Source organism: Haemaphysalis longicornis, unplaced genomic scaffold (assembly GCF_048455015.1).
Source record: "Haemaphysalis longicornis isolate Haplotype H1 unplaced genomic scaffold, Haemaphysalis longicornis Haplotype H1 scaffold_13, whole genome shotgun sequence".
Lineage (NCBI taxonomy): Eukaryota > Metazoa > Arthropoda > Arachnida > Ixodida > Ixodidae > Haemaphysalis > Haemaphysalis longicornis.
Window position 1 is genome coordinate 62,510,728 of NW_027526233.1, and position 27,287 is coordinate 62,538,014.

General features: G+C 47.0%; 1 protein-coding gene and 1 long non-coding RNA gene across 2 annotated transcripts in view; one reads left to right on the forward strand and one right to left on the reverse strand.

Annotated features, from left to right (window-relative positions):
- LOC144163862 (uncharacterized) overlaps positions 1–27,287 on the forward strand; it is a 162,216-nt gene that overhangs the window by 66,555 nt on the left and 68,374 nt on the right. The window contains exon 3 of the mRNA XM_077694540.1: positions 17,172–17,216. Coding sequence (XP_077550666.1) covers positions 17,172–17,216 — 45 coding nt within the window. The remainder of the gene's footprint in view (positions 1–17,171; positions 17,217–27,287) is intronic.
- Positions 1,696–6,746, reverse strand: LOC144164075 (uncharacterized). Its single transcript, XR_013321035.1, has 3 exons — positions 6,482–6,746; positions 5,005–5,270; positions 1,696–2,129 (listed from the first exon to the last, which is right to left on the reverse strand). It is a non-coding gene; the product is annotated as an uncharacterized LOC144164075 (long non-coding RNA).

Here is a 27,287-nt window from a genome sequence, read left to right on the forward strand (position 1 = left end):
ATAAGTTTAAATTGATCATAAATTTTTAGCTGTTTTTACGCAAAACTGTACATGGGATATGAAGTGCACCACAAGGAGGGCTTTGGATTAGCTTTAGCAAATTTGGGACATTTAAGGTGCACTGAAATATCTACACATGCGCTTTTTCACTTTCTGTATCCACCAGGAAAAGGGCTGCCAATTTAGACAGCGATTCTAAATAGTAGTTGACGTGCATTTTAAAATAATCTCAAACATTATAGCCACAAAATTAATTTTTACAAGTTGTAGACATTGCCCGTTACACCAGACATTGGACTACACTGTCAAGAGCTTTGACATCTGCAATGACGTCTACAAAGCAAGCTTATACTGGTAGAATGTTTCATACCATAATTATTGTGTGTTCAGAGCTCACGTGTGAAGTATGGATACTGCTGCTTCAGCAAGAACAGAGGATGAGCACCCTTCCTGGTTCTGAAAAAAAATAACAGAGGAAATGCCTTAAGCAGGATTCCAAAACAGGGTTGAAAGAAACAAGAATGAACAAGAAATTCTTTCAAAACATGTAAAGCAATGCAAACAAATATTTATTTCAACTTCATTTCTACAAAAGACCACCTCATGAAGGCTGGTGATGGGGTATTGGCTCAAAAAAAGAGCAGAGAGCACTTATATAAATGCTACAGGGAGCCTTCGCAGCCAAAAATTGTTTGAGCACCTAAACTAATCACTGTTGAACAAACTCATAAAAAATGTTTGAATGCATAAAAAACCAGTGGTAAACACAGGAAACAGTTAAAACAGAATGACGGCACAAGTTTGTCCCGTCGTTCTCTTCTGTGTCCTGGGTTTTCCTATGGTTTTTCATCCATTCAAACATGTACCAGCTGGCCCAGTCCAACGCCTTGGTATCATAAAAATATGGATGGTCAATCCTTACAGAAAGTTGAAAAAAAAATCTAAGTATAAAGTAGGTGACAAAATTAAAATGACAGCAAATTGGTTGGCTTTTAATTTTAAATGATAATATAAAAAATATAGGCATGAATGAAAGTGAGCCGCACGCGAAGTACCTTGTTGCTAGCCTGACATTCCACTTTGAAGCAAAATGTCCGCTTTCAACACTACATAGGCTAAACATGCAATGAGGCATTCCTTTAGGCACACAAAATATACCATAATTGTTAAAAAAGCTACGAATTAGTTGAAAAACCCTGACCACAACAAATTGGAATTAGTGACTAGATACAGTTTCAGAAATACACAGCGACATCATATAAAAATATATGGTTCCCATACAAAGATTGATCATAACAAAAATTCAGGACTACATTTATTAGACTGGCATCAATGTGCAAAGCAGCTTAATGAAGGAAGACGGTCTTGACTAAAAACATGTTAATATTGAGAGCTCATGTGCTTCCCTGCAAGTTGGGTGTGTAAACCCACTGACATCTTAACTAACCCGCCTGAATCATCACTTTATAGACATTGAGGAATGTTACGAATTCGTTTATTGTAGCGAGCTGTCTAGTTTATTTCCCTATTTTTCTTGGCATTTCGTGTCTAATTCTAAATTTGGTGACTAGATAGCTCTTACTATGGTCATGCACTGGTGACAACGAATATTTGATTTTACTTTAAAAAAATTTCAGTTTTGTTTTATTGCTCACCAGCCTACAATCTGAAATATCAGAGGCGCTTAAAACGTCTGTTGGCATTTCCTTCCTGCACTGTAGTACAACTAATCATGACTTTTACCATAATTTGTTCACAAATCGTAATATTTGGAAAGTATTCAGCCGAATGAAAATGTCACTTCAGAAGCATGCACAATCAACAAGGCCTCAATGACTCTCACGACGTGGTCCACTTGTTTCTGTTACAAATAACCTGAGTGCAGACACATTCCACCGAAGACGAAGGTAACATGCCCTTTTGGTAAATGAATATTTAAAAAGCCTTGCGAGTAAATTTGCTGCTGAGCACGTAAAATTGTGGCATTAAAACAAAAGATCCCTCTGCGGCATCTTTCACTTGGAGGAGCGCTTGACCACAAACTTTTAGAAGCTGGAAAATGCTCCATGAGCCCCTCCAGCCAGCAGAAACGATGCAGGACACAAGTTGGTAGGCGGACCGTTGGCATCCTGCGATTGTGAAGATATTTCTGTTTAGTAGATGCTCTTCTTTTTGTACCACTGTTTATTTCACCTTTAACAAGCAGCTGAACTCCTTAACGTTCGCATAATAAAATGCTGCAATGCGGAACAGTTAGCAGGGTTACCTCAATTTTGCTTTTCTACAAATTAACACAATGTAGGTAATCTGCACACAACTACAATCAAACTACAATTTTCACCTACTTCACTGCTAACACCAGCGTTTGACTGCTCAAGCACAAATACAGGTTAGACATGTGAGCAATCTGCTAAACTTATCCCCACAAACTGAACAATCAGGCATCAGAAATAGGCAAGGAAGGAGGTGTCACCTTTAAATGGCACTTTTTTCGTTCAAAACATAAACAACACCTGGAAGCTTGAAGCGTGAGAGGGGGTCTTTCACGCTGACAATCTCAGAACATAGCTTGCTAGTGGGCACGTGCACAATGTGCACAATGTGTTTCTTGAAAATGCGTGCAAAAGCTTGATTGATGTGTAGGACAAGAATTGCAGCACGTTTTGACACAGGCCTTGTGGACGCTTCTGCCTGCTAATGTCAATGCGGATTCGTGCTAGTCGCCCTCTTCGCTTCTTTCTGAATATAATGCTTTAGGCAGCCACAAGGACTGCATCAAAACGTGCAGCAATTACCTACGTCCCACACATCAGTGAAACTCTCGCACACATTTTCAAGAAACGCAGTGAATACATCGTGCATTTGCCTACTAGCAAGCTGCGTTCTGACATTGTCAGCGTGAAAGACCCCCTCTCACGCTCCAAGCTTCCGGGTATTGTTTATTAGATTCCACGCGCTGAATGCAAATCAGTGTACATTGGCGAAACGGGCAATCTGCACAAAAGATTAACGCAGCACTGGAACGAAGTGAACAAGGGCCATGCAAAAACAAGTCCACTGGCAGAGCACCGTGAGAGGACGGGACAAGTGGTCGACTGGAACAAGACAAAATTACTGACAACTGAGTGCAATCTATCTTGTCGATTACTGCTCGAGTCCCTCATCGTTCAGACGACGCCCAACATTATCAACATAATGAATGGCAATCTGCACCATATCTATGCAAACTCATTGCGCCGCGTAATGCCCAATATATAGCTTCGTTTTCCACGACACATGCTCACCGTGAACAAGCACCAAACCGTTAAATGGCTTTCTTGACTTGGTCAGTGACCTACGTTTCATCACTGCAATGCTTTTACTTGCCTACACGGCATTCCGTCAAACACTGGACAACACCACATGAGCCATTGCCGTTCTTAACCTGCACCAGAGTATATAACCTTTCACTACTGCTATAAGATAGAGCCATAAACGCACTTCAATATGGCCTTTATATTTAGCTCTTGGAAACATTATGTATAATTTCACCTTTATGTTGCACCTGCTACAGCAGCTGGTAATATACCAAAAACATGAAAAAAAACGGTTATTTCACACGCCAAAGCTACACTTGGGATATGGGGAGCACTGTAGGGGAAGGCTTCGCATTAATTTTGACCACCTGGGTATTTTTGTGCGCACCGAAATCTGAAAACACGGGCTTCTTTACGTGTTGCCTCCATCTGAAAAGTGGCCACACCAAGCGGTATCTAACCGACATTCGCCTCCACAGCACACCACCGTAGCCACTGCAGTGGGTTAAACATATGAAATAAAGCGTGTTTTGGAGTGCAAATGAAAATATTAATCACACGTCTTATTTTCCCAATAGATCTACCTTTTGAAATCCACCATGCAATCCCCCCTCCTCTACCGGCCTACCAAAACACCTTTGTCTCAAGAGGTAATCAGGCTGTTGTTAATGAAGTAAGTATTTACAATTCGAGACTTGCCACCGTTAAAGTTATGCACTTTGTTTTAGAGATAAGCGACATTAGCCATTTGCAGCACCAGGAGTTAATTGTGTTAAGATCAGATTGAAAGCATTGACGGTAGTAGTTGAAAGAAATTATGTGATAAATTACAACATCATCTGCAAATAGACCTACATGGGAGGATATGCAACATGGAAGATAGACAGGACCAAGCAACCTGCCTGGGGGGAGAACAAAGTGGCACGAGCAAAAGAAGTATATATTTATTAGAAGTAAACTGTATTTGAGAAGAATGAAAATCTTTCGCTCAAGTGAGGACATTAGGGTGAAGTTTGAGGAATAGTTTGTGGTGTGCAATGCGATTGAATGCTTTAGAAAAATCGAGAAAAACTACTGCGGTTTGGAAGCCTGCGTCAATGGATCAATGTAGATCGTGAACAAATCCTGAAAGTTGTGTTTGTCAGTAACCCTTGTAAAAACCGTGGTGATACTCGAATGTGATATTGTGATTTTATAAATAATTAGCGACCTGAGAGTGGATGAAATGTTTCCCTACCTTGCATATGGTGCTTGTTAGGGAAATTTAATGGTGAAGTACCGTCTCCTGATTTAAAGATTGGTGCTACCTCGACTATCTTCCAACCATTGAGAATAGTGCCTGTCATGAGAGACTGCGAAAAAAGCGCTGTCAGAATTCTACAGACTGCGGGATGTACTTTTCGGTATAATATGATTAATACCAGTATGATCTGAAGTAGACCAGTTTGTATTGCAAGTTCAAAACCATATCGAAAGATCCTAAATGTTTGCTGGGCTTGATTACATACGAATACTTGCTTCAAAGTCAGTTGAATTTCTCTTTTTGCCCTTTAGTCATCCGCCCCCGATTCTCTTCAATATCTCTGCTAAGCAATGACACGCTCCAAACGCACAGCACTGCTTCATGAAAATGTTTCAAATAATCAGAGGTCACAGCACTGCTAACAGGTATACATCATGGAAGGTTCCACAACATGCAATAACTAACCTGAAAGTACATAATCGGTGGGTGCACCGATATGGTAGCAGTGCCTGGACCGATGTGTCGAGCAAATGCGCTGACTTCTGAACGGGTGGTCCAAGCGGCCAGATGATGGATGAATGACCATTCCTGGCGGCAAAGCGTACGGAGCACCAACGAAAGGCCAGGCAGTACTTGGGTACAGCAAGTGCAGTGTCGGTTGGCCGAGGCCCTGGCAAAGCCTTTGAAAATGGACTGGAAGGCAGCTGACCTAGGACAGCCAGCAGCAGCACCTGCAGGTGCATAATCTGTGAGTGTGCTGACACTTGTTGAAATACAAGAAGAGCACACACAAAGCGCGAATGCTTACATCAAGTAGATTTTTAATCGTTTAAAGACAGTAACCTCCAAGGTACTAATAAGAACATTGCGGGAACACCCCAAGGGAAATTTAGGTCATAGTAAGAATGTATTTATTAGACCCGCATGTACTGTGAGTGGGGTATGCATGATATATGCAAAGCTCACTGCTGAGCTAATTTGAATGGAACGCATGCTAGCAGCTCATCTGTATCACTTGCTTTCAATCGGAACTGGTGTGTAATAGTTGAGGCTCCCCCATTTCAATGTCTGACTTGTATCTGCACGTTCAATTCTCCAATATAAATCGAGTTGTGTGAGTGCCTACAGCTTTCTTGTTAGTCTCTGTATGGCCTGCGGTTTTGCGAAAATGAGAACTTGCGAATTCGCTCAATTTTCTGCACTAATTTAAACAATACATATGCCTCTGATATCAAGCCCCAGACTTCCCGAGAGCTACTCTGACGGAATCGGCAGGCGCCTCGTAGGCGTTGTGAAATCTCCCCCACTACCCCGAGACTATGCTAACTCCCTGCGAGGCCACATGGGCGCATTTCACCTTCAATTTGCACGTACGTGAATTCTTCGCGGCCCGAAGACCGCGAGGCCTACGGTCGCCGGTCTCGCGAGCGCAATAGCTGCGAAGCGCAGTGCACGGAATTCGTGTAAAGGGGGGGGGGGAGATTTCACAGCACCTACGAGACGCCAGCTGTGGAATCAAGTGTTCGCTTTTTCACATGCACTTCCAGGGAACTTACTGTTCATGTTATTTCTTGGTATACCGCGGGTATTCACGAGGGAGGACTAATCACAGCGTTGTGCCACTCACGCGAAATTGCGACTGCGATCTGCAACCGCAAATGCAGTTTGAGAGACACATAAACAAACGCCCCGGTGTTAAAAAGCCTTGCGTGATGTGAAATTATTAGCAGCCATGTACCACAGCGCGAGCATCGTAGCCAAGCTCTAGCTTCATCGTAAATTGATGCTGACTTCTGCGGAAACGGTGGACTGGGCGCCACACAAGTATACTAACTCACGTAGGCTCTCAGAGCAAACGAGGTGGGGGTCTAGCGAATTACTGACCCATAAACACCAGAACTCGTTCCCACCAAATACAGAATAATAAAAAATGCGTACTTACCCAAGCAAAAACGATGTTTCCAACGTACAATTCTCCTTCACTGTCGTCTTCATCTCGCGGACACACGAACACGCTTTGTTCTGATGCAATGTCATCCACTGTTGACGCGCAGTATTTTATCCGGCGATGATCGTTCTTCCGGGGTCCCCATGTTCAACACACGCGTAGGTTGGAAGGGTAGACATCACCCATAAAGCTTTTATAACTATGATTTAAGCTTGAAATAGATAAAACTGGTCAAATCACGCCAGCAACCACTCGGCACAAAACGCCATGAAAAAACACACAAAAAGTGAGAGATAGTTGCCAGACTTTAAATGCAGCACCTCTATGTTTGACAAAAATTGTGTTAGGATAATTATCTTTCTGCTTTCAAAGTCTGAAATGTGTTTATAACTTAAATTTAAGGTGTTTAAACACAAAAATTGAATACACATAAAGTAATTGACATATATACTGATATTGTAAAGAGGTTCTGACGTTTGTTTTGGTTTTGTTTTCATGGCGGGCTTATCAAGAGAGAAGGTGCGAGAAAACGAGCTACTTTGGGTTTAGGAAGAGTGCGGTAAATGTCGGCGTGATAGAAAGCAAGGAAAAGGCGCTTACCCTGGTCGTAAAAAAAAAAGAGCTAATAAAACCCTCACCTAAAAAAAAACAGGTTCGACGAGGAATCGGACCATTGACCTACGAAACAGTAAACGGCCGCGTAAACACTCAGCTATCTCGGCGGGCGGTGTTTGGGGCGCCTAAAACAACTCTATACTTACGTAAGTTAACGAATATTGTCGCTTGTGTTTAGTTTATGCTGCATTTTTGAAATTCTGGCTGTTCTAACGCTTGTTTCTCATGCACCGGTCTTGCAGACGAGGCCGCATTGCTGGCGCTGCAAGCGATTGAGCCAAAGCTCCCTTATTTGACTCAAGAAAAGCTATCGCAGTCAACCCGACCTTTTCTGCGCAAGCCACGGTAGCCACGAAATAAATGGAATGTGCCGTTAGAATTATGGCGTTGACAAGCAACGTCGCGCTAATACTACAAGCGATGTCACTCCTGGCATGTCAGGCGCATCAAACCCGTCGTGTAAAACGACTGCTAACAGTGCGAAAACCTCTGAGTTTGTAACAAGTGGGGATTATTAGAAAGCGACCGAAGCATGCGGTGGCGGCGACGTAATAGGTACAGCAAACAGGTAGGCAGAACGGCAGCGACGAGCGAAAACGATTTTACACGACCGCCCCCGTCGGCCTGCGCAAAAAAGGAAGATAGAACCCCTGTATACACGCCCTCGAAGAAAGCTGTACAGCCGAATCAGTTTGTTGTGGACGAAGAGCAACCGATGCTGCAGCCACAAACGATTGTGCTTGCCGTGGTATGAGCCAAAGCATATCTTCACATCGTTATGCTATCGTCCGTCTGACTGTTACTTATTGAAAGGACAATTCAGAACACGAACGTTGACGTCTAGCGTCTATGCCAGACATAGACGCTGCTGTTTAGGCCCTAAAAACCACCTTCAGGGCGTCTGTCGGTTCTGTCTGATGGCGCGCTCGCGCCGCTGATTACGAACGAGGTGTCTGTTGGCGTTCACTGATCGTGTTGGCGAGCCGGTAAACGCCATCACGGTTAAGCTCCCTGTTGGAAGACTACGCTGTTGGGACGATAGAGTGCCGACAGAGCTTCTTATTGGCCCCACAAACGCCATCAAGGTTAAACTCCCTGCTGGAAGACTAGGCTATTGGAACGATAGAGTGCCAACAGAACTTCGTATTGGCCCCACAGGCGTGCTGTGAGCCCAACAACAAAGGCTTGTTGGACTTTTTGTTTGAAGCATAATAATACGGGAACAAATTCTTAGGTAAATTCGATTTCGTTGAGGACACCGATGCCTCGCGTAAAAGTTTTATTTATAGGACTACAAGACGCATTTTGTAGCCTTCCCTTCCTGTGCACCCAGACATCGAAACGAACCTTGTGATACACTCGAAGAAGTAGATTAGTGCAGAGTGGAATTTAAACATTCAGCACGTTTTGTTCAATTTACAAACAGCAATTTTAGAGCATTTCCCCTGGTCTATGTGGAGAGTTCATATTTAAACCTCTCAACGGGAGGTGAAATAGTGCAATGTGCGGTTTAAACATTCAGCCTGTTTTTGTGCAATTTTGCATGCTTGCATTCACACACCGTTCTTTTAGGCACCCTAACGATAGGGTGCCGTGGTAACACCCCAATCGAGAAGCAATACTTTTTAGCACCCCTTTAACGGTCGTAGCACCCTTTGAAACTGTTGATTACACCCCTGAATTTTGGCACCCTCGAGGTGGGGTGCCCGAGCAATATTTGGGCGCTCCAAAGGTGCAAAAAGGGTGCAAAATGTTCAGTACACCCTTCTAGCACCTTAAAGGGTGTTAAAAGGTTAAGACGTACACCCCTTAATTTGTGGCGCCCTCATGATTGGGTGCCGGAGCAATGTTTTGGTCCCTAAAAGGTGCAAAAAGGGTGCAAAATGTTGAGTGCACCCTTTTAGCACCTTAAAGGGTGTTAAAAAGTTTAGTGTGTAGCTCGGGTGGGAGTAGCGGAGGGCAAGGGGAGAGGAGGAGCGCGCTCTGGCGGGCGTGTGAGGGCGCTCGCATCGCGGAGCTCGGCGGGAGAGAGAGCTCGCGCGCGGGGCGGGCGTGTTGCGCGGGTCTCTCTCTCCTCTCCGCGTACCCTCTCTCCGCTCGCTGCGCTCGGAAAATGTATATAAATGCAGTGGAGCGCATGCCTCTCTCCGTTACTGCTTGCCGCAGCGCACTCATCGGTGCACCCAATGCATTCGCATTTCCGCACGATTACATTCGGGGAGGTGGGGGAGTTTTTTTGAGCATCACGGGTGCAAAGTTGTACATATGACAATATTTTCTTATGCTGTAGGGAAATCCTTCGCAAAAAAGTCCCTGTCTTCACCCTACTCGGCACCAATGTTTGCCCCAACTCCAGACAAACGGACGCCATCACCGGTCACGCATCCGAAACCACATCCGAAACAACGCCTATGCTCTTGGGTTTTGCTTCTGTCACATCTTGCTCGTGATTTAGAGCAATCATCAGAGCACGGTCGTATTTAGGGCGATCCCATGTCGTCATTTTTTGGTACTGCTTGCTGAATAATGTTTGGTTTTGGGTGTTAGTGCTCAAAGGTCTACATATTGTGGCTGCGAGGAAGAAAAACCTAAACCGTGGGTGTAAACACATCCACAACGCAATAAGCTGATTCTAGCGCACTCTCTGAAAGCCCAGAGGAGGTTTAAACATTAGTGCCCTTCCACTATGTGAAAATGGATGACCTGCGAAGCTGCACGCCCTCCACGGAGTGCATGAACGAAAACAAGACGTTTGTTGTTATCTACAACTGAGTATACTTCCTAGCCAATAACATAAATGAAATTTGGAAAGACCCGATCTTTATCGTAGCGGACAAAAGTAGAGGTGTCTGTTTCGCTCCCGCGTAGTAGGTATCTTACTGTTCGTGTAACTCGCCAACCCAATCCACTCTACTTCTGAGCACACCGGACTGGTCGCATTGGCCTGTTTGAGGGCCACGTGTAAACCTCACGCCATCAAAGTGAGCGTGCCATCAGTAAGGGCATGAAACGTTTAGCTGAGCGTACGCGTTGCCCCCTCCATCCACTCCCAACCCGTGCAGGCATAAACGGGCAATCGGTCATGTGCTCATAAGTGAGAGACACTGTCGAACATGTCGCTATGAAAGCCCTTCAAGATGAAAAAGTGATATTGGCCCACGTCGGCCTTCAAAGCGCGGCAGGTGCTGCTCATCCGGGAGGGATTCGCAGCTACTCGTCCAGCTGTAACTCGAGGCAGCAATGGCGGCGGCAGTAACTTTTGGTTGTTGTCGTGCCCATTAACCTTTCGTTTCGGGCTGATATTTCTTCAGATACCACTCTTCTTCCTCCAAGCGAACGTTATGTATCCGCCCAATAACGGGTTAACATCTCGAAGGCCACGGCTTTTATTCTAGTGTACACACACGTGGTTGTCCCTATCGCTCCAAAGTAGCAGTCAACTTATTGTCTTCGCAACGCACCAGCCCAGACCCAAACCGCTAGATTGCGAAAGACAGCTGACAGGGACCATTGAGCAATGAGGCTCACACGTCTGAATAACCCACCATCACAAGGCGTATGTCATCGGTAGCTGCATGAGGCTCAGCCGTGCGAGCATGCCCCACCCTCCACCCCAACCCGTACATGCTTGAAGCGGCAACCGTGGATGTTCGCATAATTAGGCGTGTAATACACCGGCGAAGGGAGAAATGTTATATACGACCAGGCTAAGATTTGTTATTATTCTTCCGCCAGAAGAACTATGACCAGCTGGTCAAGGACGGCCCCCGACGTGCAATGTCGCTCGGAGTGGCTTTCAAGCTAAAGGAGAAAAATGGGCTCACCCTGGCGTTCGAAAGGAGCAAGTTGCTTTCAACCGGCAGGGACCCGCAGCTAGTGGGCGAGATGGAATTTGAGGCGGCAACAGCCGCGGCTGCATTCTCGGCATCGGTGGTGGCGGCAGCATCAGGGTTTTTTTTTACATCCATTCGCACGCACTGCTGTTTGATTCTCCGCAACCATCTGATAATGGCACCACGGCCGCTGTCAGCCGACTGCGCAACTTGTGAAAGAGGAATCGGTGGTGGCGAAGGGAATAACCGTTGGGATAACCGTTGTGAAAGACAGGTCGGCGGTGGCGAGGTAGAGCCAGTGGAGCCCCGGAGCGGCACCGAGTAAATCTGCTTCACTGGAATGAAACTTGGGGGGTAAGACATATACTGCTTCGCAATAAAACACGAGTAGCGCATCGCAAGGGAGGCTGGCCAGTTTGTGTTTTTAACCATAAACGTGAAGGGCAGAATGCTTTTAGGCGACTTAGAACATTTTTGGGTGTGATAAATTTTTTAAAGAACCCTCAACGGACCTCGAATCAGAGAATAGTTTTGTTGCGCTTGAAACTGGCACTTTCCTTGGTTGTTCCGTCGATGCCCTGAGGCCTTACACTTGATGACAAAGTTTACGTTAAAAAAAAAAATGCGCCGTGTATCTACTCCTTTCGTTGCAAATGCCGTCAAAAGACGATAGTCTTTATAGGCTTTTGCGAAGTAAATGCCTCCCTTCGCTTTCCCGCTCACCTCTCATGTTGTTCCTCTTGCGTCGCGCTCCTCCCAAGGTAAAGACGCCAAAGGTTTGCTTAAATCATTTTAACTTTCCCGCGTTCCACTGCTCCAAACCGGGTGTCTCGATGCGAACGCTGCCGTACGGCGAAGACGCTCGTTAATCGAGGCGCCCTACTTCAACGTTTATAGAACCGCGTTTCCATACTCCACGTGCGTTGCAAGCAGACCATGGAACCTATCTAGTGGAACCTTGCGTAACTGTTGCCGGTTGATTTCTTAAAATGGCGCCAGAAGCTATAGTGGCGGGGGCGACAGCAGGCGACGGCGGAGTGAATTCTTTTTCTGCAGTTGATGAAGTATTTAATTTCGCAAAAGTAAAGCATGTTTGATTTTTTTATAAAGGAACACCGCAAATATCAGTTCTGGATTGATTTGTTGTCTCATATTTGCGTAATGTCTTGTTCTTCTTCAACAATGTTGACAATTATGAACATTACACCGGACATAGCCTTTGTCCGGTGTAATTTAGCCTTGATTATATAGCCTTGAAATTTAGCCTTGACTATATAAGACTATTGCGAAGGCATTGTTTTGCTTTGGCCGGGTGGCTGAATCGACTCACAGACAGACGGACAGACAGACAGACAGACCGACATACAGACAGACCAAAATTTCTGGGTTTAAGTAGCCCAAGAAAGACTATCGTCTTCAAAAAACTCCCACCTCCCCTTGCGGGAACCCCTGTGTAGATGCGACGCATAGGCGGGGCGGCGAAGGGACCGCGTTTTATAGCGCGCATAACGTTGAGGGGACTGCGTAAGCCGGTCCGAGTCGTTGACGACGTTGGCGTACTTGTAAAGCGACGTGGACTCTAGGTGTTTGAGCCAAGTGTGGATGTTGCTTCGCCGGAGAACAGCACACCGGTTATATGCGCAGCGCGCCCGAAGGAGAGGATACAGCGGAAGAGAGAGTACTGCACATGCACCGGGCCCAGCGCGTCTGCCGCGGCTATGACGCAACCTGCAGCGGCTATGACGCAACACAATCCAACATAATCCACTTTAATCCAATCCAATGCAAATACAATCCAAGCCAAGCCAAGCCAAGCCAATCCAATCGAATCCAATCCAATGCCCCTAGCGAGAGAGTGTTCGCTATCGGAGAGGAGAGGGGGTGAGCAGCGGAGAGCGCAGCTGGCGCCGCGAGGAGAATGGGGGAGGGGCAGACAACGCCGACGACGACGACGACGCTGGAGGGACAAGGCGAATGAATGAGATGCTCTGCATCTAAAAGGAGCTACAGGGCGAACAGAAACGAGTACACAGAAAGATGATGAGATGGGCGCTGACTTCTTATTTTGAAATTTAAATAATTCATATACATCTTTTTAAAGGGTAGTGTAACCATTTCTTAAATGAACTACAAACTAGCCCACAGTACACATTGACAAGTTTAGAGTAATAATGGATAAACATACTGTTGAAACCATAATTACTACTCAGAGCACGCATAGGGAATTTTATATTTTTGTACGCGATGCTCTTGTTAAATAATCATAACACAACTGAGAACCAGGGCGTCTGCCTGCTGCAGGCAAAACTGGTAGTTTCTGTGTATATTTGGCGTATACCGGTGGGTTTTACACTTGTTTATGCAGGTTGTAAGAAAAATATTTCTAGACAATAATTATTGCAAAACTGATGAGAAATTCTTTTATGTTAACAAAGGAAAAAACGAGAAATACACATCTTGAAAAAAAAACTCGAGATTCATTCTAGCGCACAGACACGTGGCTATCGCTTTCCGTTCCTTATCCGCGGCATCTCATTATCTGTGTAACACACCTATCCGAACCCAAAACGCTTGACCATTAAGGACAGCTGACAGGTCGCATTGGGCCGTGAGGCTTCCGCGTTTATATTTCCGGCCAGCATAACGCGGATGTCATCGGTATTGGCATGAAGTCTACCGGCGCATGCACGCCTCCCTGCTTCCACCTAGAACCAACGCACACATCAACCGGCAACCGGTGATGGGCGTGTGTTTAGGCGGGAAATACACAGGCTAAAATGTCGCGTGGAAAGCTTTTCATGCCCATAAAGAATTATTGGCCGACGTCGGCGTTAATAGCGGGGAAGTTACTCTGGTAACGCCTGATAAGGGCGCCACTGTCGTTATGAGCCGATTGGACAGCCTCTGAAAGAGGCATCGGTGATGGCGAGGGGATAACTGTTGTGAAAGCGGTATCGGCGGAGGCGAGGAGAAGCACCGCAGCGGCGCCGAGTTCATCTGCTTCATGGGAATCACTGCTTCGCAGTAAAAAATGATTGTTGCCTTGGCCACACCCAAAACTAAAAAGCGAACCAGGTATCACGCCAATGCGAAGAGAAACCAGCTCCCCCGTAACTGACCTTTGGCTGAGGGACGCGTTTAAAAGTTCACCTAGGTGCAACAGACATATCCGTATTCCGAAACAGGTGGTCACAATAGGCAGAAAAAGCATCATTGAGGATCATGTTTTTGGAAGGTTGTTTGAGATTATTGAATGTTTCTCTTTCCGTACAGCACTGACTATTTTTTGTCGCAAACCTTCGGATACCTCGCATTTTGCTGTTACCGAGATGGCCGCCCCTGAATTGTGGTTACCATTTGCAATAGAGAAGATATTGGCGAGAATGAATGTTATCAGTCTGCTGAAAGGCGATGATTAGGGCAGAAGTTGTGGCAAGCAAGATCTTCGCTTGGGCCCAACCATTCGTGAGCTGACGACACTAGCAAAAGCCAGCGCGAGAAATGCATCACATGTGGCTTTCTTTGAGTTCGAAGTATGCCCGTACCACAGTTGTGAGCCGTACATATACGTAAAAAGAAATTGTGTTGCTGACGAACCTGGATTACGTGGTATTGAAAGTGGGCAAAATCAACGGCAGAGAACGCCTCCAACAACCGAAAATTAAATTCGTCAAATGAAGAAAAGGTATTCAAATTGCTGCCATGAAAATGGGCTGCAATTTTGTGTGCGTTTACAAATGGGCCGCAATTAGTTTCTGTAAAATGTGTCGGACATTCTTTGTAAGGTGCGAAGATAGTAAAAGTATTCTAAAGAAAACGCGATATGCAACCTGAAATTCCCATGCTCATTTACGCCATGTGGGTATTTCCGGCAGAGCCCCCGCCGCGGCTGCTGAGTGGCTAAAGCGTTGTGGTGCTGCACACGAGGACGCGGGTTCGATACCCGGCCGCGGCGGCCGCTTTTCGGATGGAGGCGGAAAGAGAAAACGCCCGTGTGTAGGAGATTTCGGCGCACGTTAAAAATCGCCTGATGGTCAAAATTAATCCGGAGCCCTCCACTACGGCGCGCCTCACCGCCTACGTTGCGTCCGCGCGTTAAACCCCACAATAAATGAAATAAATCAACATTGCAGATGACTTGCAAATTCAAAGGGGTCGTTTTTCTATCTTGTCGCTCATAGTTTATTCTAGAATTAAACTTTTTAGCACCGTGTGCTGAGGAAAGAGTTTTGTTGAAGTATTTTTTGTCTGCCGCAAGCACGTGCGACCGCGTGGAGAGAGAAGCTAGTGGCAGTTATAGGGAGCTCTGGATTCGCGTTTAGTCTGAAAATACGAGATGTGAATAGCTTGTTCGGAATACAACCACTGTCAGGGCACATTCATTCATACGTTCGTACAGACACTTTAGAGAAGTCCGGCGAAGTAGCGAATAGAAAAAGTGAAACAGCAAAATATCTAAGACTGGTTAGCGCAGGCATAGCCGTTTTCAATTCATGCAGATTAGGAAGGGCAGATTGAGCCAGGATGGTGCTACAGATCATTTTAAATGCGAGGCATTGATACGTCCCCGAAACCTGTATATCCGACTGTGCGTCTGGAACACTAAAAATGTCACGCTTTGGCCGCGTCATCGAATGTAGAAGTCCGAGGAATATAATATCACGTATACAGTGAAACATTTGTTAAACAATTGGACTATTGACGTTAGTTCAAGTGAGTTATTGGTTTTCGTGAAAACATTTTACCGACTACTCTACCAGCTCGTTCTGATTAGCGGCGTTAGCGAAGTCCGTGGGTACCACTTTGGTCGCGAAATGTCACGAGGGTACAAGTAGCCATCCCTGCGAACCTAAATTTGCCAAAGAAGCCGTGTGGCATGACGAAGTCGAAGCGCAATGGTCTAAGCTGAAGCGTTCTCTCCTTTACCAGAATTTAGTAATTTGGTGGAATTTTTTTGTTGGTGGTGTTGTAGAAGGTCATCACGTCCGGTTGTTCGACACTACAACAGCTCACTAACGAAGAACACATATTCGAAATGCTGAGTGAGAACGGGCATGTCAGCTGTGATAAAAACAAAAAGAGACTGAGGTAGAATGGGCTACTACCAACGTTTGCTGCAGAAAAGCACAGAACAGGTGTAGGACTGGAAAAATGCGAGGCTGTAAGGACAGGCACACTCCAGAAAAAGCTCTATAATTATCAGCGCGTGTTACCGAGGGTGACAGCACAATAGGACAATCACCACTCACGATCTACAAAAGCGCGTGATAGTGATCGTGACTGAGAGCAACGAACTCAGGTATACGAGGAATGAGTTCAGACAAAACGCGCCAAAGCGATGAATGGCTAGGTCAGCTGATCGCCGAAGCCCACCACCAGAAAGAACAGCCAAAGTACCCTGCACCACGTACACTAGAGAAAACATTTTGGAGTATGAATTAGGCTGTACGAATACCGCATACCACAGAATATGCATCTGGTTCGACTTAACGAGAGGGTAGTCAAACAAAGACAAGCACGTTTTATACTTGCTACTGTGTATCACGTCGTAAGTATTGCGGGGTGAAGTGAAAAATATTAGCTCTCCAGATACGGTTTCCGGTACCCGTCACAAAGCATTCATCCCTCGCCTTTGAACGAAACCGTCCACTGCCTTATTCTCCTCGAAAACCCTTCACGTCCGTAAACCCGCTAATGACCGGCCGACATTCGGTGTTTGTACCACATATAGTGTACCTTGCAGTCGACAAAAATTGGATGGTTTTTCTTTTGTTATCTGCGAAACAGCCCAAGCGCGTGGTTCCACATTATCAATATACCGCCTATAATAGTTTCTAAACAGATTTTCGCAATTTATTTAAAACAAAATAGCTGTATTGCTTTACCCGTGCGTAAATGGGTCCACTGAGCGAGTGCATGGTAAGAGTAAAAGCCTAAAAAATGTAGTTTATATGAAAAGGTTCTCTGAATGTGGCGTGCTTAATGTGCGAAAACATGGGGACTCTGGGTGCCACATCCAGTCGAAACGTCAATATGACAGTTATTCATATAAAAAGCGGCAGTTTTATAAGTTGATAAAATATATGAAGGAAAAATTGACAAGAGACGTCACCGGCCAGAAACTGGAATTGTGCATGTTGTGCGCAGGAAATTGTAGACGTATTTGGAGCGAATAAGCCATTGTTTGCAAATGAAGTCACAACTTCTCTAATTCTTGTTTTTTTTATTTTAAACAGATACGCCTCTGCATTGGAAAATCTCTCAGAGAGTGAAAGGTCTGGGTGAGTTGGCTTTTTGTCTTGCTTCCTTGCTTGTCATGCGTAAGTTTTAAAGCGCTGCGTTATCGCAATGAATGCTAAGCTTCTTCAGCTCTCTTAAATACATGCAAAACTTGTGTAATTTTTTGTAATGTAAGTTTAATGTAAGTGTACTGTAATGTAATGTAAGTGTACTGTAAGTAATGTAATGTAAGTGTAATGTAATGTAAGTGTACTCAGAATACGTTGTCTTTCGTGTCGAGCAAAATACAGATGGGGATACTCTTATAAAACTGCTGCGTTGGGCTGTCTGAAAGTGAAAAACTACTGCCCCTTTCCCGGGCCCTTACCGCGTTATACGCATGGTGACCCCAGCAACATAAGAAGTTGGGCAGCTCACTCCGTCGCTGTCATCACCGCATGCAATGTCGCAACATGTCCACGTCTTCCGTTTGAAGTCTTAGCACTTCCACGACCCAGTTTGCCCTTATCTTGTTCCGCGGTTTGCACCGGGACGATACTTTGACTTCCGGAGATAAGGTCACAGGCTATTGTAATATCTACAAAGCACCTCAATGATAAAGAACGATTAGCCAGTTGTTCAGCAATTGCCAATCCGCCGTCTAGCGATACACGTCATCGCATTGGTCGGCCATCAAGGCAAAGCAGAGCCTTCGAGAAGCATACTAGGAGGCTTTGCACTGTTCTTGTGGGCGCTGGGCCTTGAACTTTGAAACTGCCTTGGTTGGATGTCCGTACAAAAGCTGGCGCTTTTTTGTATGGACATCCGAATACATAATATTTTATTGTTGTGAACAGTTCCACTTCTACCATGTAACAGTTTATTTTTTGTTATTTTAAACGTATTTTCAGGGCCCAAAGAGTGATTTTTATAGTATATGCACAAGATGCAAATGCCTATTCAACATGCGATTTATGTATGACGGTTTTTAATTGTTTGCTCTCCAGGATGGCTGAAGTGATTTGAGTATTCGCTCTTGGTAGGGTTGAATGTATTTGTACCCGGTTCTATTCTCTCTCTATACAAAGTTCACTAGGTGAAGTCTGCACATGAACTTTGAACCTGCGGTCAGGGCGAGGTGATATATATGAAGTTTGGGTGATAAGCTGCCTTTTCATCGACGTTTTGTGGTGGTAAGCTACCGAAATGCACAATGTGAGCGAAGTTATGACCGATAAAATTAAAGTTCTTTCAAGTTGGGTATTTTTTTAGAAATGGCCCTAGCATAGTGCAATGGGTTCCATAGTGGCTGGTGTGACGAGAGTGGACAGTTCTAGTTCATCCCAATACCCAAAAAAGCTCCTTAATCCTTACCGGCGATCTACCACCCGACACCTGTTATATACATGTGCTGCGAAATAATAGAACACAGTGTCCACTCAAACCCTCGAATTTGTTACCTATGTACATAATTTATCCCAGTCAAAACGGATTTCAGAAAGGCCTTTCCGGTGACACACAAGAAACGCTATTTATTAATGACATCAGCTCAAGTATCTATCATAATAATCGTATAGAAGCCCTTTTCCTAGCTTTTGATAAAGTTTCTATAAAGTACACAATAAATATCTTTACGTGAAACTTTGCCTCCTAAACCCTGAATGGATGAAAACCTTTTTGAGCAACCAGGAACAGTTCGTTTACTTCAAACAGATGTCATCATCCCGGCGACCGGTCAACTTAGGTTTACCTGAGGGTATGTCCCCCTCCTATTCTGAATTTTAACGTTGAGCTACAAATATAGCTTCTAAAATGCAATTTTTTGCTGACCATTGTGTTATGTATCATCCTATCAACTGCCTTAATGACTTCCGCATCTTGAAAAATGATGAAAAACGAATTAGGGCGTGGTGCGAAAATTGGCTCTTCCCTCTTAACATCTATGAAACACCCGACGTAATTTTCTTCGTAGGAAATGCTATCGGTCTCGTCCATATTTCTTTTACTGGCTGCAAATTATCTACAGTGAATTCCGCAAACTATACAGTACAGACATAACAGGACGGCGTGCTTGGTCGTTCCACATAGCAAACATCTCTAACAAAGCAGGCAAAGTGATTGGATATCTCAGGCAAATCTTGAGGCTTTCTACTTATGGTGTTAAACTTTTATCATCTCTGATATTACTGTGCCCAAAAATTGAATACGCTTGCGACGTAGCGACCCACACCAATGTAATCTATCCAACACGTTAGACTCGGTGCACAAGAAAGCAGCTAGGTTCACGTATTCAGATTAATCGAATCACTCCAGTGTTGCTAACTTAAAGAACAAAGCGCATCTTTCCAACCTTGAATTGCGAAGTAAAGTTGCTGGACCAGTCCTCTTCCACAAATTCTTTCACTTATTGTCTCACGCACCGGTTGTCATACACGCGCATGACGTATCTTTCTGCTCTGGCCACCAAAACACAGTTTATACCGTGAATGCCTGTACAATTGCACACCATCGCTATTTTTATTCAGACAGGGAAATATTGGACTCACCTTCGGAGCCGGGTCATGCACCGTTCCAGCCCCATTCTGTTCAAAATGCACATCGAGAAGAACCGTGAAAATGCCCACATCCTCAAGTAGCACGCAGCAGTGAGGTTTCTGGGGTATATTAAACAAACAAACAAACAAACAAACAAATAGATCGTACTCGAGGTAGTAATCTCCAACAAGACGGCATACCATGTGGTCAGTGTGGGCCAATCTCTCCTGGGCGACCGACGGTGTATGTGCCGGAGAAAAGGTGATGTAGTACGCCCAAGGTGCTGGGCGTGAGAAGAATCACTGTCAGCATCTCGAGGCTGGCAACGAGAGCGCACTCCAAAAGATCACACCTGGACACTGGCCTGGCCCACCTTGCTCATCTTTGGTCTCCGTCTCTTTTTAAACGTCTTTCTGTTCCCCAGCTAGAAACCCCTTATAGTGCAGTGGAGATGCAGTTCCTCTACGCCTTTCTAGCCTGGAACAACGAAGCAAGCGGATAATACGACCACTATTCCCAAACATCGATCACGAAATTGCGCCGCCCCGCAGCATGAACCTATCATGCGCTCCTCAACGCGACCCTGCCAAGTTCTCCGGCACCGACTACCATGACGCAGAAGACTAGCTCTCGCCCGTAGGCACAAGCTCTACGAATCTGTTTGGGGTTGCCTCGATGCACATCAACACGTGGAACGATCGCAGAAGCGCGAGTCTGCCCAATTCAAGTCTACCTCGCTCAAGAACCTCTTCGTGTGCACCTCCGACATCTGACAAGACATGAGTGCCATCCACTGTCGAGTGTTTTCAGGTACCGGCCGAATTCAAACTACTCCAGAAGTATTTCGGCGCAGCAACATTCGATTTCCTTCAGATTTGCAGTCGCCAAAATATCAGACGTGCCTCTATGGATTGTACCTGATCTACAGGTGCGGTTGTCGATTCCTGGAATCGGTAAAAAATCCCACATGGCGTCTTCGGTCCTAAGACAACTTTCACTATTTTACATCAGTGAAATGTACGGGGAGGCGTCCATGTTTTTGTTGACGGCTCGGTCACGGCGTCTTCGTCGGCAGCGGCAGTGGTTATGCCTGGGAAGGACCTGACCAAACGTTTCAAGATTGCTTACAGGAGGTCGTCTACCGCAGCAGAACTGGTCGGTTTACGCGAAGCGCTCCGCACCATTTCTTGCGAAAGGCCACAGCAGTGGATTATCTTTTGCGACTGCAAACCAGCGCTGCAGGTACTAAGGTACCCAATGAAGAGAGGCGCGTACAATCAGCTGACCACTGATTTCGCTATCCTGTTTAAAGAGTTGAATGAAAAGGGCCACACGGTGGTGTTTCAGTGGATACCAAGTCAATGTTGCATCGCTGAAAATGAGTTGGCGGATACAGAAGCGCAGCAGGCACACCACAATGGAACTCTCCTGTCTATACCCATCACAAGGCAGGATGCTAACGCGATACTCTACGGAGCGCGTAAACAAGCTGCAGCCTTGCATTCGTCGGACCCGCAGAATCGACATGAACGCCTTCACAAGCTCGATCCAGAGCGGACGTTCTGGGTCAGTCATGCTCCTCGTCTTCGCCGAAGTCAAGAGACATTGCTACACAGGCTGCGTCTTGGAGTAGCATTGACTCGGAAGTATCTTCACACTATCGGGCGAGAGGACAGCCCAGACTGCCTTCTGTGCGGCTGTCCTGAGACTATCGAACATTTCCTTAGTGCTTGTCCAAAGTACTCAAATGAGCGAATGAACCTTGAGACAGCTTTACTACGCTTGGACACTCGCCCTCTGTCCGAACAAAAGATTTTCGGCACGTGGGCTGACAACAGTAAGCAAAGCCTAGCCGTTAAAGCCCTGCTTACATTTCTTCGTGACTCCTCTTTGGATTCTCGCCTCTAGGTGGCGACAAAATTGAACAGACTGCGAAATAATGTCTGAGCAGTTTCTTTTTTTTTTCATGGATGATAGTCATGTGCTTAAAAGTGAACTGTAGTCATCTGATTCAGCGCCCCGTTGTACGTGAGACGTTTATTGGTTTACGGCTTGTACATTTCCTTTGTCGCTTTCATTGTCATTCCCCATACCTTCCGTATTCATTCCTTTCTCTTTCTGTCCCCAGTACCCTCCCCCCAGAGGGAAGTAGCAGGCCCATGATCAATTTCTAAGGCCGACCTCTTCTCCTTTCTCAATAAACATTTACTCTCTCTCTCAGTAAAGCGTGCTAACGTCGGCTTTTGCATTACCGAAGTAGCCGAGCTGCGGTTCCAAAACGACGAAACCGACATTTCTTCTTTGTCGGCCTTCAAAACGAGATTCTTAGAAGTGTTCGGTCGCCTTGCTGTTCGCAAGGTTCCGCCTGAACAGCGCTTACGTTGGCGCGGACAGCTTGCGGGAAAAAGTGCAGAAGCTACATCGAGGACGTGGTCGACCCCTGTAGGCGCGTAAATCCTGCTATGACTGAGTCCGACAATATCAAGCACGTATTGAAAGGCATTGAGGACGATGTGTTCCGGATATTGCTCAGCATGGACCCGCAGTCGATTGGAGGCCTCCTCAAATGGTGTCTTAGCTACGACGAGCTCAGGAAGAAGTTAATTTGTACCCGCCAACGCTCCTCGCCGAATAACGAACCGCATCGGGCGTCACTGTCAGCGCTTGCGATATTTTCTGATCTTGCGCCTTTTCTTCCACATTGAACAATTCGTGGGTGAGGAAATTGCGGGCCAACTGAGACTTCAGCCGTTGGCATCCATACCGTGTGATGCCACTTGGCTCAGACGGTAGGCCGCGTAATACAAGACCGAGTCGCCGAGGCGCTGTCGTCAGACCGGTAGCCAAACTTCCTCGACTGCGCACCTGATTTCGCCTGTTACGGCAGACCTCGATTAGCCCAAGGCCGTGCAGCCGCAGCCGTAGCTGCGCCTCTCGTTTCGCCTATTGTAGCACCGATTCCTTTATCCGTGGCAGTGCCCTTCGCATCACCCGTGTGCAGGGCTTACACTTATGCTTCGGTTTGTGCCCCACCACAGCCGGGCACATTTTAGCCGTTGTAGTGCACCACGAGCCACCGGGTGCTCCCATATCCTCGAGCGGCAGCACAAGCCCCTAACTCGTTGCGCACAACCGATAATCATATGTTTCGCGTGTACCGTTCCCGGACATGTAGCACGCTTCTGCCGGCACCGAAGCACTTCCACGAGTGACACTCTTTGAGTTCCCGCTTTTGAGCCTGAGTCACACTCAGCTTGCGTTACTTCCGGCTCAACGCCAAGTTCGTGTTCACCCGAACGGCTTTTATTTTTCTGGACGCCGTTCTCCTTTCCCGCGCCGCCGTTCGATTTCTGCCATGCGCCCCGGTGTGAACCGTTATGTGGACCTCATCTTTGCAATGCAGCGCAGCCTGCCAAGGTGCTCACCATGGGTTTGAGCGAGCGAAGCCGTAAGCTGCAGCGGCGGCCCTCGCCACGCGTGAACAGTCGTTCCGAGAAGACGAAGTAACTCCCCAGAGCTGGATTTGTTTCCTGGTATTCCACGGTACAGCAACCAGGCCTGGTAATGCACGCCTAGCCGTTGGGAAGAGAGGGGGCTAGCCAACAACTGTACGCGTCGAGCCATAGAGCTGGACGCGCACGGCAGGTAATCCGCAGCTGTTGGTCCAGCGGCGTAAACCACCAACGCGCTGCCGGTAATGGGCTCCGGATAGGACTGGAACCGACCACCAGTCTGACTGAGCAACCAATAACAACTCAAATCACATCCGCAAGCAGGGAGCGCGAAGCTAGAGTGTGCATCCAAATCCGACTCCCGGTACGTTCGCCGACCTCACGGAAGTGAGAAAACCGCGGCCGCTCAAGCCGAAGCGAGCGATCTGCGTGCGAGCACGGTAACCATCGGAGCCGGCAACCGGCCGGTCTCCCCAGGGTCAGACCGAAGCGCACGCCCACCGGCGCGAGACATTTGTCGGGGCCACTACATCACGCCCCACGTGGAACACGGACCGGTGTGCATTGGTCAACCCGTAACCCTTTACAGGTAGCGGGTTCGAGGAGCTAACCTCGTCTGTCTGGGAGGGGTGATCGAGGGGTAGCGGGCTCGCGTAATTGGGAGCAGTCTCAGTTAATATCCCCACATCCTGCAGCCGAGGGAAACTAGATGCCGCAAGTCCTGAGGCACGAGTTGCGAAACCACCGAACGTTCTAACTCCTCATATTTCGCCTTCTGATGTGATTGATGGGATTGGATGGATAGGATTGGGAATGGTAGCGCTGAACCCGCGCTTATTGACACTGGAGCCGCCGTATCTCTAAGTAATCAGACATTTTGCAGCAAAATTCGTAAAAATGATGACGCCGGTTTCGAGATTCACTATGCGCCTCGAGCGCTGCGTATCCCGGGCCACCTCTACTAACGTGAAACTTGGAGAGGCGCGAAGCGTGCAGTGTATAAGTGTATTCTTGGCGCCTTGGCGTTTTTGGCAGCGGAGATGAAAGCGTTTGGGGAAGAGGTATACAGCTTTACTCTAACGTCACTTCTCTTTGAAGCACGAAGCTCTCTAGCACAAGGCCTAAACGAGAGTCCCGGTGTTTTTTAGTGCGTGTTACGGAGCGCTCCAGCGCGAGGCGTAAACGAGTGTCTCAGTGTCTTTTTATCAGTCGTTAAGTTGATTTATTGGTATCAACCAAGCAACGTTCCAGCGCGAGGCGCAAGCGAGTTTGCCCGTGCTTTAGTACCGTGACGATGATTATGACGATGACGACAGGAGACGCCAACAGCTGCAGCTCCTAGGGGGCGTCGCCCTTAAAAGAAGCGTGAGAGAACCAAAGCACTGCATGAGCCCCAATCAGTAACTTAGCGCTGCTGCTGTAAGTGCCGCGGAGAATCGGCGGCACGAGGCGCAGCCATCGCGAAGCTCGAGGCGTATTCGCAGGGCCAACGCGTGGCCTGTACACCTACTAGCCATGCGGACAGCTCGCATTACAATTCAAGCCACTCCTCATATAGTTCAACTGGTCGTCCGCTGATTATGCTGGGATAATTTATCACGTAACCACGCTGACATCGATTGCTTCCCCGCAGAAGTCCACCGAGTTATGTTACAGCTGATACTAGCAGCGCGAAATCGGTTGTTCCGGAAGATGCCGCCATACTACCAATATTTTCGGTCGTTGTACCTGTGTGGTCAACCGATGTTCCGGACGCCACCGTTTCTTTCACGCCATCCAGTTTATTTTTCTTGCACATGAATTTTCTCTTGCTGTTCACTGTCCTGGAAATGAGATGTGGTTCGAGCATGATGTCGATTTTTAACCCATCACCTTGTTCGTCCCGAGAGCTTCGCGGTGAATGTCTTGAGTGCGTTGACGTTGTTGTGCCTCACCTCATCGTCCACATCCCGAACGATTCAGCCCCGTTCCATGTCGACACCATAAGCCCCTCATAACTGTGGATCCGGAAGTCTTTCTGCCTTCCATTGACGCCGGTATCACCGAGGAGAAAGAAGACCAGCTCCCGCTTCTTCTACAACGAATCCGCACATCATTCAACCTCCAGCAAACATCCTTGGGGTGCGCGTCATGTCTGTCATCACGTTGACACCGGGAAGCACACACCACTGCGCCAGCGGCCGCACCGCGTGTCACCCAATGAACGCCGCGTTATCGAGGAGCATGTAGCCTACATGCTGAACAGGGACGTTAATCGACCCTCAAAACACCCCTGGGCTTCTCCAGGCGTGCTCGTCGCCAAGTAGTATGGGTCCATTAGAGCTTCCGTCCACTATCAGCGCCTAAATAAGATTAGGCGAGTGGACATCTATCCGGTCCCTCGAATAGATGACGGGCTGGACTGCTTGCAAGGTGCCGAGTTTTTTCCTCCATTAGATTTGCGCTCGGGTCTTTGGCAAATGTGTATGGCTGAGGCTGACAGACAGAAACCAGCGTTTGTCACACCGGACCTGTATTACGAATGTAACTTTATGGCCTTTGGACTGTGTGAAGCACCAGCAAAATTCGAGCGAAGGATGGACAATGTTTTGCGTGCGCTGAAATGGCGAATCTGTTTTTGCTACTTAAATGATATTTTCGTGTTTTCGCCGGACTTCACGGCCCACCTTCACCAACTTCACCAAGTCGTTAAGTGCCTTCGGGAGGCCTCAAAATGGACCTCAGGAAGAGCCGTTTTGCTGCGCGCGGAATTACTATATTAGATCATGTTGTACCAAAGATGCTGTCATAACAGATCCAGCGAAGCTGCGTGCGGTCAGCGAGTTCCCTAAACGGAGCACAATAAAAAAAGCCTCCAAGATTTATTAGGTTTTGCTCCTGGTTTTAGCGGCGTCTCCGGAACTTCGCGTTTACGAACGCACCGTTGAATCAGTTGATCGGTGAAGGCAAGAAAGTTTGAAACTGTTCAGGCGTCTCCGAAAGAGCCTTCAAGACCTTGGGACGGGTTTTGACGTCACCGCCGATATTACACCATTTTGACCCTAGCGCACCCACTCAACCTCACACGGACGCCAGTGGTACTTGCGTGGGTGCCGTCCTTGCTCAACGCAAGGCTGGGTTTGACGAATATGTAGTGGCGTACGCAAATCGCGCTCTGAAAAAAAGCGAAGTACAACTACTCCGTAACCGAAAAAGGGCGCCTTTAAATCGTTTTGGTAATTGGCACGTTTCCACAGTACCTCTATGGCCTCCTATTCGAAGTAGTCACGGGTCGTCATGGCGTCATTTGCGGATCCGTCTGCTTGGCGTCATTGAAGGATCCGTCCGGACGTCTGGCCCGGTGGTCAATTTGGCTCCAGGAGCACGACATTCGTGTTGTTTACCGGTCAGGAAGAAAGAAAGCACACCGACGCAGACGCGTTTTCTCGTTCGCCACTACCAGTTGAAGCCACAACGTCCGCGCTGGTGTCGAATGGCGACGTGTCATCACTATAAATAGACAACATGGGAAGTCCGCAGGGGAAAGATGTTTGGATTGCCTGAATACTGGAATACCTTGCAAACCCTATGACTTCTTCCGCACCTCGCACACATCGGTCCCAAGCAGCGCATTTTGCCATTACAGACGAGCTGCTATACTCGTGGAAATGGTTACTGGAAATGGTTACTGGAAGAGGTTAGTGGCTATTCCGCGCCACTGCGCTAGAAGGTATACGTAGTGGTTCATGCCCACGCGTAGTGTGGCGATTCTGGAACACTAAATACATATCAGCACCTACACCTACGCTACTGCTTGCTAGGAATGTGTACGTTCATCGCAAAATACATTGGGCCTTGCACTGACTGCCAGTGTCGCAAGACCCCTTCAAGGCACCCTACTGGAGAGGAGCGGCCGCTACGATGCCCTGAACAGCCTTTCGATTGAGTTGAAACTCGATTGGTTTGGAATTGGGACCTGTACGTAACTCTTTGAAGTACTGCATCACGCAGCCGTTGGATCATCGTCGCGGTTTATCACCTGACTCGATGCGCCAAAAAAGCCACCCTCCCACCGCAACGGCTCGCGACGTCGCCAGTGTTCTATTCCGGCGTTTCATCTTACGGCATGGTGCGCCTAGAGAGCTGCTTAGTGACAGAAGACGGATT